Genomic DNA, 10,848 nt, shown 5'->3' on the forward strand with positions numbered 1-10,848 from the left:
TAAGATCGAATAACTCTTAATTTTTGTTATGTGATGAAATTGTATATTTTTTAATCTTTAGGATGTGATTTTTTCCGAATTGAGAAATTGTCTCGTGTGATATAAATAACTCATATTTTTTGAAAACTGGTATTATCTTGAATGATGTTTTATTTTATATAAATATATTGAATATTTTTTTCTCTGAAGCTTTACTAGCATCTTAAAATTGCAAGCTAATTTAAATAAATGTGACTATAAACATAAATGTATTTTCGATGTTAATTCTGAAATGAATAAATATTAACTGCACATTTTCCACAAATTTTGTGTGTAATCCTCTGTTCCACGATATTTCTTAATCAATACAGCAGTTGCTACACTTATTAATAATTTGTAGAGTTCCAGAATTACATCTCGGAGGAAAGAGAGCGAGCAGACTTTGCTCTGATTCGTAGATAGACGTAGATCTACGCTCTGATTGGACGGTATTGACGTAACAGATGGAAAATATGCGATTCTGGAACGAGGCAAATTATATACATATAAATGGAAAAAATCCACAGTATAAATGTGCTCAGATCTGCAATCTTTTATCAATTTATCTGTGATCATAATCTTTCGTCTTCAACCTCTTTGTTTTGATTCGAAGGAAAACTGCCCTATAATCATATTTGATTTGAAATTAGGAAGTTAGATGGCGCTAAAACTCAAGTAGATTTCTTCTGCAATCTAAATTTCCTTCTATGACCGCAGCTTGATTGTGATGACAAAATGGATGCATGTTCCATAAAATCAATAAATAGATTTTCATCATAAATACAGATAGAATTATTTGGCTGATAGTGATTTTCACTATAAAAAGTTCCGATTTGGTATCTTAAGTAGTGAATAGTTATTCGTGATTTGTTCCCATAAAATAGTCGGTTGTTGGAGAATTCAGGTATTGAAAATAAAATGAGAGGGCGGCCAGGGAGACGGTGAGAGAAAATTTTTCATGTCGACTATCAAAATACATAATAATATTAATATAGTTCAAGGAGTCGTGATAGAGGTCGAAGATCTAGGAGTAGAGATAGACCTTTCCGGGGAGAGATGAGAGGTGGTAGGAGAAACCAAGCTGGGGCTAGTTTAAGAAAGCCTAGATGGGATTTGAGCCGATTGGAACCCTTCAAAAAAGATTTTTACACCCCACATTCAAATGTAATCAATCGGTCTATAGATGAGGTGGAAGAATGGAGGAGGCAAAAGGAAATATCCTTGAAAGGAAGGGATATTCCATCTCCAGTTCTTACATTTGAGGAAGTATATTTTCCAGGTAAGAGTCCCCTGATCCTTTCATGAAATTTTTGAATTTTAATGATCAATTTTTGTAGAATGTGTCATGTCGGGTATAAAGAAAATGGGATTCAAGGTTCCTACAGCGATTCAAGCTCAAGGATGGCCAATTGCTTTATCTGGCAGAGATATGGTTGGTATAGCATCCACGGGATCTGGTAAAACACTTTCGTATATCCTACCTGCCATAGTTCATATCAGTAACCAGCCTCGCCTGCAAAGGAATGATGGTCCTATTGTGTTAGTTCTCGCTCCTACCAGAGAATTAGCTCAACAAATTCAACAGGTAGACTATCCTTACTACTATTATAAAAATGGAGATCTTTGTGTTTGTTAATTTGCTTGTTTGTCTTTACATAACTTTACAACTTGTCAAATTTTGATGCTCATTTCTGTGTAAAAAATTTATTCAAGAATCTATGCTTTATAATGAAGAGTTGAGAAGAAACCAGCTGTGAATATAGAAACTTTGGCATTGCAGGTAGCAAATGATTTTGGTCATACGTCCAAAATCCGAAATACTTGTATATTCGGTGGAGCCCCTAAAGGTCCTCAAGCAAATGATCTAATGGATGGTGTAGAGATAGTAATCGCTACACCTGGTCGTCTTATTGATTTTCTCGAGAGTAATCGCACAAATCTGCGCAGGTGTACGTATTTAGTGTTAGATGAGGCCGATCGTATGTTGGACATGGGGTTCGAACCTCAAATAAGAAAAATAATAGAACAGATAAGACCCGATCGGCAGACTCTCATGTGGTCGGCTACTTGGCCGAAAGAAGTCCAAGCCCTGGCTTCCGAATTCTTGAAAGATTATATTCAGATAAACGTGGGATCCCTGCAGCTGTCAGCTAATCATAACATTCTCCAAATCATCGACGTCTGTCAGGAATACGAGAAAGAAGGAAAATTGAGCACCTTGCTGAAGGAAATAATGGCCGAGAAAGAAAATAAAACGATTATTTTCATTGAGACTAAAAGGAGAGTTGATGAGATAACTAGAAAAATGAGGAGGGATGGGTAAGTCTTTTTTTTGTTTGAAGTAGAGTGAATTTCGATCTTTCGCTTTTCCATAGATGGCCAGCTGTGTGTATACATGGGGATAAATCGCAACAAGAAAGGGATTGGGTGTTACAAGGTGAGTCGGCCATTTCGTAAAAGACTAATCATACTTCGCCATTTTAGAGTCATTGAATTTCTAGATTACGACCAAAATTTGTTAGTAAACAAATCTAAAATTGGAATTTTTTTTAATATCGTATATAAAAATCTTTGAATTGATATACAGAGTGATTTTCTGTGATTTCCCTTTGTTATTTTAAGAAATATTGATTCTTGAATTTCAATTCACATATTTGATGGATTATTCTTCTCAACAGATTTTAGATCTGGAAAAGCCCCAGTTCTGGTAGCAACAGATGTGGCAGCACGTGGTTTAGGTGAGTACTTGTTCAATACTTCAAATTATATCCATATATTTCAATTTCTCTCTTTAATTTGTTTGATTTTATTTTACAATCAACAGGCTAATATTCACTATCACTTTATCTGAATCAACTGTTCAGAAATAACAAGGTTCAATATATTTAGTGCCTTGTAGAAAGATTTCACAGTTTATATTCAATGTAGGTGGATTAGCTGGAAAGTTTCATCGAAATCGATAGTGTTTTAAATATTCAAATACAATTTTATCGACAAAATACTCCAGATATGTTTGAGATCATTTATCTACCTCTAATTTCTGAATAAATATGCTACACCATATGATACACAGTGATTTCTTTATTGAAAATTTATAATTCAAAGATTTTTCGTCATATGCTCACATGAAAATTCGTTTACACAGCATTACATATGAAATTGATGATAGCCTTTAATATTCCTGAAATTTTCCGCCTAGTCCACATTCAAGCAGCATACAGACGTCAATCTCAACTCGTTGTTTCTGTTTGAATAGGTCGATTAGCCTGTTGACCTGTGTGCATGGGACAATGCTAAAATAAGCAGATAGTAAAATGGGCCAACTTTTTTTCCAGAGGCACTAGCACTAATAGCAAAATGACACCACTAAGTTTTGTTGTCATTCAGGCTGTGCCTCTCTCGCTCAACTATCGACGAGAGACAGCGCCCTCTGCCGGACTTGCAGTGTTCGAGTCTGGCCTCGGGTAGCTGCCTTCCCCGCTCGATGGGGCCACTCTGTAGTTGCCTGCTGGGTCTCGGGACCACGGGCCTCTCTCACGTGCTCTCACCAAGGTGGGACCTCTGAGCGATAGCGTCAATTTTGTTGCCCCACTATGACGATGCGCACGCAATCTGTGTCTCTTTTTGGTATGCATTACTCCTTAAATTCAGCAAAAAAAAAATCATACTCGATTCAGATTCACCCAAGCCACGAACTTTTTCCAATAACCAAATGCCTCAACTTGTGATATTGCTTCCCAAAATGAATGTGTTTGTGTATATTTTAAATTATACCCTCGTTGACCCCAGCTCAACACGTCACTGTTTTGAATTTCAAGCACCTACAAAGAGGATTTTTATCTAGAATTGCTCCCGCACATAATATTGATATTTTTACAATTTAACATGCTTCTTATATATTATACCAATAATGAGAAAGAATGGTAACTGAAATGTTCTTATATAAGATCATTTTAGGACCTATGATTGAAAAAAAAAAGTTATTTGACAACGTAGGGAAAAATTTCTTAGGTTCTACGTTTACTTGTAGTAGGGGAGCCCACGATGCTAAATGAGGATTTTATAGAGCGTCATGGAGACTTTGTGAAGATTAGATGGTAGGAGGAAAAAAGGTTGTATGAGTTATGTCCCTTCATCGCTGGGCCGAGCGTCTACATAGAGATTTTCCAAGATATTAATCTGACACGCTTCATTAAATCCCCCATGTCTCTCTTGGGCTCCCCTACTATTTAGTACATTTTCACGTACTGCAGAATTATTCACATTTTTCCTAATAATATTCAACGAAATGTTCCATTCATCGCCGATTTCGCCAAATTTACTACTTCAAAATTTATGCTATTTTGCTGTAATTATTTTATCTCAGTTAGTGTTGAATATTTCTTCTCGGTATATTGTTTTTACAACCTAGTAGTTTTCCTGAGTGAATATTTCAAGGGATATCATAAATGGTTTATTTTTGGTCAGTCCGCCAAAGTTAGAACCAAGTTTGAGATGCCCATTTCAATATGGTGAATTTTCAAAAAGTACAGGGGAATTTTTTCTGCACCAAAAATTATTTTGACTAGTTTACCAATTTAATTCCTTGACTATTTTAATTTGAATTGATTGTTTTCGTGATTTGCTAGAAATTTATTCAACCTTTTATTATTTGATTCATTTCATTTTTTGTGTTCAGTTATTTAGGCATGTTTTCATGTGGTAAGTAGCTTGTGTTAGGTTAGTGGGCTTTTTAACAGCCGTCCCTAAAGAAAGCATGGGAAAAAGTTCAACATAGAATTCGGTGCAATATTTATCGAATAATGTTTGAATGAAGAAAATCTATTATTAGACTAAAAACTGTATAACATGATTTTCACTAACTTGAGTTTGTGATAACTCATGTTAGTAAAAATCATGTTATTCAGTTTTTAGTTTATTATTAATATTAAGCAAGCACCACGAACAAATACAGGGATCACACGAACGCCATCTGCCAATGAGATTTTTTAATTCTTAGTAACTCTGCATGAATCCACAGAACCATTACGTCAAATCAGAGACAAATGAATTAATATCTCCAGAACTTTGGATATTGGGAAGTTAAAATGAAGTTTACTGAAAATTTTATGCATTATCTGAAACTGTTATAAGATATAGGGTGTTCCATTCGGTATAACAACACTTAACTGCCTTGTACTTCAGCAAGCTTCAGATGAGATTCTCAATGCACATTTTTTATAGACAGACACATGCCTAATGTAGTTTTATGATTAATACCTCATTTAGTCCGAGAAAAATTAGTAGAAACATAGGTTTTGCCATAATTATGTTCTAATCAAAAATGGATTACGTTGCACCAGTTTTAATTTGAATTATGTTCTGAATCTGTAAACGAACTGAAACAAAAATAGCATGTTGCCACTCTTTCTTTCTTTCTTTATGGGCGGCTGTGGCTCATCGGATTTTATTTTATACATTACTTTGAGAGTATCTTTGAACTCCTTGAAAAAGTTCTTGCAGCCATCGTTTTTGATTTGAGACCAAGGAACTTTTTTGAGGAATTTTCAATATGTGCGATATTCTTTTGTAGTATCTTTGTTATTTACAGTACCTAGTTTGTGAACTCTAACAGGTTCGCCATCGATCAAAATGCTGGAAGGTTTGTATTTATGAATATTCGTTGATCGGATGTATGTATTTAATTATAAATTGTTGAGTTGGGGTAAACTTATCACAAATTTACATGAATAATGTGTAAGGATATTGTTTTTTCAATAATCGGTTTAAATCTTGGTTGAATATCGAAAAGGGGATGAAGCAGTAGTCGGTTTGAAAGTTTCACTGTTACTAGTAATATTACCGCCATAATCTTGACTGTCAAACCGTCTTGCGCTTCACCGACGTTACTTAAATAATTAACGTTTGAGACGACAATATCCTCCTAGCGAGCGCGTTCTTTCCCGCTAATTTACAATCTTAATTTTTCAGATGTCGAAGACGTTAAATTCGTTATAAACTTCGATTACCCGTCCAATTCCGAAGACTACGTGCATCGTATCGGTAGAACGGGGAGGTCGCAAAAGACCGGTACGGCCTACACCTTCTTCACGCCGAGCAACTCCAACAAGGCTGCCGATCTTGTGGCCGTGCTCAAGGAGGCGAAACAGGTGATCAACCCCAAACTGCTGGAGATGGCCGACAAGTGTTGGAACGGCAACGGAAACGGAAGAGGTATGGGAGGTAAGCATTAAACACACTGATTCGTTGAGAGAATGGTCATCGCAATAGGGAATACTCCTTCTGACTAAAATGATGGATTTTTTATGAAATGTCTTTGAAATGTCACATTTCAAAATGGCCATTTCAACCGTTTCCCAAAAAAAATTATTTTAAGTATACTCCATTCACTTTTATTTTAGCACTCGGTTGGCCATGAAAATTTGACACATTTCCACTCTGTATAGTACGAAAATGTAGGGTTATGACGCTTGTCAGAACATTTTTGGGTTTTGAATCAACGCTGTGTTGTCCGTTCTACGTATTTTATCACAATGTTGAATCTCTTCGGAAAATATGTGACGAACATAATTGAAGTTTATACAAACTGATTGAAGGCATACCAAATCCAATTATTTGCATGGAAAATACAAGAGATCAGTATAATATCATAATATGCACTATCTTGAGGAGAGTTACTGTTCGTTATCTTCTTTGGCTAAAGTTTGAATACGTTACATCAGTTTTAGATTTCAAAAATATTAACCCAAAAATGAAATGCATATGATGCTGTGGTTGGGAATTAACAGATAATTACAAGAATGTTAAATTCCTTAACAAAAATCATCTTGCATCAATATAAGTAAAAGCAATTAAAGGAAGTTTCAAGTCAAGATGAACTTCACGTTTGAACAAAAATTTGACATGAATAAACAATTAACAGGACAACTGCCGCGTATTTGTGGCTGTTCATCATAATACATTGATATAATGATGATAATTAGCTATTTCTTGGTACCTCAAGACATTTACAATGTATAGGACAAGTCAAATGAAAAATAAAAAAATCAATTTTCGGGAACTTATTCTACGATGACATTCATCGAAAATCCTGTAGTAAACTTTTCGCTTTAAATCACTCAAACATAAAATTCTCAAATGCCACCACTTTTTTGGGTCTCCCAATAGAAGGAAATTCTTTGTCATCCTCTTCATTCACAATCTTTCTGATTGTGGAAATATTCAGCGGAAATATAAGTCGTTTAGATTCAGATGAAATATTATTTAAATTCTCTTACATTGAATATGTTCGCTACCGTCTGACGTATTGTGGATTTTAGAATATCAGGGTATAACTATTTGAATGAGCGGACCTGAATTCTATATAGCACTGTCTCTTTTCAATCACTTTCGGTATTTTCGTAATAAAACGTGATTTCAGTTGCGGCAATAGCGTTATGACATTAACAACATTTCATGAGTGCCAACCTTACTCCGTTCTGGTTACAAAAACTTGAGAAAATTATTTCATGGCCAACCGACTGCTAAAATAAATGTGAATGGAGTATACTTAAAAATGAAAAATAAAAATGGGCATTTAAAATTTAAAGCGTTTCGTTTCTATTGCACAAGTTGGCAACATCGACTGAAATATGCATTGATAATAAAGGACAATAAATACATTATGTTGGTGAGATAGGCAAAGATGGCTGTCTATGAAGTCTGCGACGAACGAGGAAGGTCGTAAAATTTTATGGGATTTTTATGGCCGGTTGCTGTTAAGGCTCGTCGGTGAGTACGCGCCTTATGATGGCTGAATCAACAGCTGTTATTTTATAAACCAGCCATTGTTTTTTTATTTTCTAGTAGGCGCTGTTGCCAAATTGTAAAGTAGAAATGAAGCTATTCAAATTTTAAAACCTCTTATTAGAAGAATGATTTTGAATAGTTTCTGCGGTGCGAATGAAACTTATATAATTATTCAGTTTAAACTTGCATGGTGATAACCCAAACTGAGGAGAATTCCCCATTCCTCATTTACAATACGGGGTGATCGTAGATAGAGGAAAGAGAAGATACCGCATTGCGCAGCTACGAAGGAGAGCTCTCTGTGTCCAACATCAACTTGTTTTTGTTTACGTTTACCCCAATCCGAATTTATCTTTTTCGGCATATTTGCCACAAATTACACAATTTCCTGGCATGCCAACAACGAAATTCTTGATACTCAAGTCTTAAAACGAACGAAACACTATTACATCGAACACAAATACGATAATTAACATTCAAATATTGGGGTAAACGTAAACAAACATGGAGTAGATGCACAGTAAATGTCAACAAAAACATAGAGATGTTGGACACACTTTTCTTGTTGTTTACGTTATCTTCCCCTTCCTCTATCTACGGGGGTGATATGGGATAGGCAATCAATATTTCTTGAGGTTATCTCAAGACTTGAGCGCATACTACGTTTTGCGCCCCCATTTCTGACAGTCTTCGTGATCTATTAACATCAATATCTTGTGTTCGTAGGAAGGAAACCGTGGGGTCGAGGTAGGGGAGGAGGTCGTGGCAGATCGCGTTCTCGCTCCCCCGTCAGATCCCGATCCAGATCTCCTCGCCGAAACGCCAGAAGAGAACGAAGTCGGTCCAGAGATAGAAGCAGGTCTCGCGATCGAAGTCGTTCCAGGGACAGAAGAAGGAGACACTCACCCAGTTACTCGCCCTCCCCTCAACGCTCCACGATACTGTCGAAGGAGAAAAGTCCCCCAAAACCGTTGATGTCACTGATGAACAAACCCCCTCCGAACATCTCATCGGTACCTCCGCCACAGCCGCTCTCGCTTCCGTCCACCAGGGTTCCCCCGCCCCAAGGACCGCCTGCGCAGACGAGGATGCCCCCTCAAGGACCCCCGAGGAGCAGCTTGATGCAGGGTCATCTGCCGCCGGGCCAAAATCAAGTGGCTTCGTTGCAGGCCAGACCGCCGCACCCACCTCTACCCACGCATTCGACGATGCCACCGATGAACACGCAAGTTCCGCCGCCGCAGACGCGGGGGCCGCCACCACCGCAAACGCAGCTACCCCCTCCTAGAGTTCCTCCGCCCATGATTCAGGCTCCGCCCATTCATCAAGCTCCGCCCCCACCGCCACCGTCGACTTCTCAAGTAAGTATTATTGAAATTTTTAATGTACGAGGATGTATTGATATCTGATAGCCTAGACCAGTTCCATGCATAAAAAAATGTTGCGTTACCACAGTCTACGAACAATAATTCATTAGAAGTGTCAGTGCGAAGTTTAAAAGAGTAAACCAATAAATTAAAAGAAAGATGTCCATCGAAATTGGTAAAATCGAAAATTGGAGTATCAAGCCATCATCAAGTACTTGTATTTAAAAGGGCTAAGAGGTAAACAGATTTTCGAATATATGCTTAATACCCTTGGTGATCAATGCCCTTCGTATGCGACCGTGAAAAATTGGACTGCAAGCTTCAAAAGAGGTAAATTTTCCATTGAAGATGATGACCGATCGGGAAGGCCAGTTTCTGTGTCAGTCCCCGAAAATATCGATGCAGTTCATGACATGATTTTATCAGATCGTCGAATTGGGCTAAAACGGATATCTGAAGCACTGAATATTTCATACGAAAGCGTTCATAATATGTTAATGTCAATTTGGACATGAGAAAAATTGCTGCAAAATGGATCCCCAAATGTTTGAATGTTGACCAAAAGCGTGCAAGGGTAGAAGCATCTCATTCGATCTGTGCTCGATTTGAAATAGATGTAGACTTCTCAAACCAAAGTGTTACTATGGATGAGACTTGGGTACATTTCTACAATCCAGAAACAAAGCAACAATCGATGGAATGGCGATACTCTGGTTCTCCAAGACCTAAGAAGTTTCGTGTCCAAAAATCTTCTGGAAAAGTTCTTGCTATGGAGTAATCATGATTGATTTTTTGGATAAGGGTAGAACAATAACCGGAGATTACTATTCGACATTACTGACCACTCTACGGGACAAAATTAAAGAGAAAAGACGCGGAAAGCTATCCAAAGGTGTTTTGTTTTTGCAGGACTACGTCCCTGTACACAAATCTCATGTTGCTATGCAAAAAATTCGTGATTTAAGGTTTTGAATTACTAGAACACCCCACTTATTCACCAGATTTGACTCCATTCGACTATCTCTATCCTCAACTGAAAAAAAGTTTAAAAGGTCGTAAATTTTCTTCCAACGAGGAGGTAATAAAAGCTGTGGAGGTCTGTTTTGCAGAGCAAGAAGAATCAGTTTTTTTGAAAGGTCTAGAGACGTTGCAATTTCGCTGTAATAAATGTATCCAATTAAGAGGAGGATATGTTGAGTAATAAAATATTTTGACATGGAAATTTTGTTTGGTTCTGTAGTAGGCTAAGAATTTTTCAATATATCCTCGTATTAAGATTATACAAACTTTTTTTCTTTCTTTGTAGGTTCAACAACCAGCTCATCCCCCCAAACCGATGATGTCTTATCAGTCGTTACCCCCGGCTGGTTATGGTGGATATCCGTTTCCGAATGGAGCCTTAATTTTCAATTCACCACCCCCTCCGCCCCCGAGTCAAGGGGTGAACATGTATTTTCCCTATGCACCCCCGCCTCCAACAAGATAATCTAATCGTACTAACTTTGAAGTAATAGATATTTATAATTCTTTCGATAAGTTATATATTAATGTAGAAGTGAATAAGTTTGACTAGAGAAATTATGTTTTTTATATTGGGATAAGACTTATGTTTAATCTTACACGTATATTGTAAATAAATCGAGGTTAGAGTTTCTTGGTTCTTTTGTATGATAGC

General features: G+C 37.0%; 1 protein-coding gene across 2 annotated transcripts; it reads left to right on the forward strand.

Moving 5' to 3' along the window:
* The first annotated feature begins 736 nt into the window (after positions 1–736).
* On the forward strand, positions 737–10,826 carry LOC123323000 (ATP-dependent RNA helicase dbp2-like). 2 transcript variants are annotated; one of them, XM_044911165.1, is made up of 9 exons: positions 737–959; positions 1,014–1,297; positions 1,356–1,603; positions 1,799–2,337; positions 2,394–2,455; positions 2,697–2,756; positions 5,989–6,240; positions 8,533–9,167; positions 10,480–10,826. In XM_044911165.1, exons 1-9 carry the CDS (start codon positions 937–939, stop codon positions 10,657–10,659), a joined length of 2,283 nt encoding a protein of 760 aa, XP_044767100.1. In that variant the 5' UTR covers positions 737–936; the 3' UTR covers positions 10,660–10,826. The 2 variants fall into 2 exon arrangements, with proteins under 2 accessions (XP_044767100.1, XP_044767101.1); XM_044911166.1 differs by having other exon boundaries at positions 5,989–6,231.
* The last annotated feature ends 22 nt before the right edge of the window (positions 10,827–10,848 follow it).

This window comes from Coccinella septempunctata, chromosome 1 (genome assembly GCF_907165205.1).
Source record: "Coccinella septempunctata chromosome 1, icCocSept1.1, whole genome shotgun sequence".
In the NCBI taxonomy this organism is placed as follows: Eukaryota; Metazoa; Arthropoda; class Insecta; order Coleoptera; family Coccinellidae; genus Coccinella; species Coccinella septempunctata.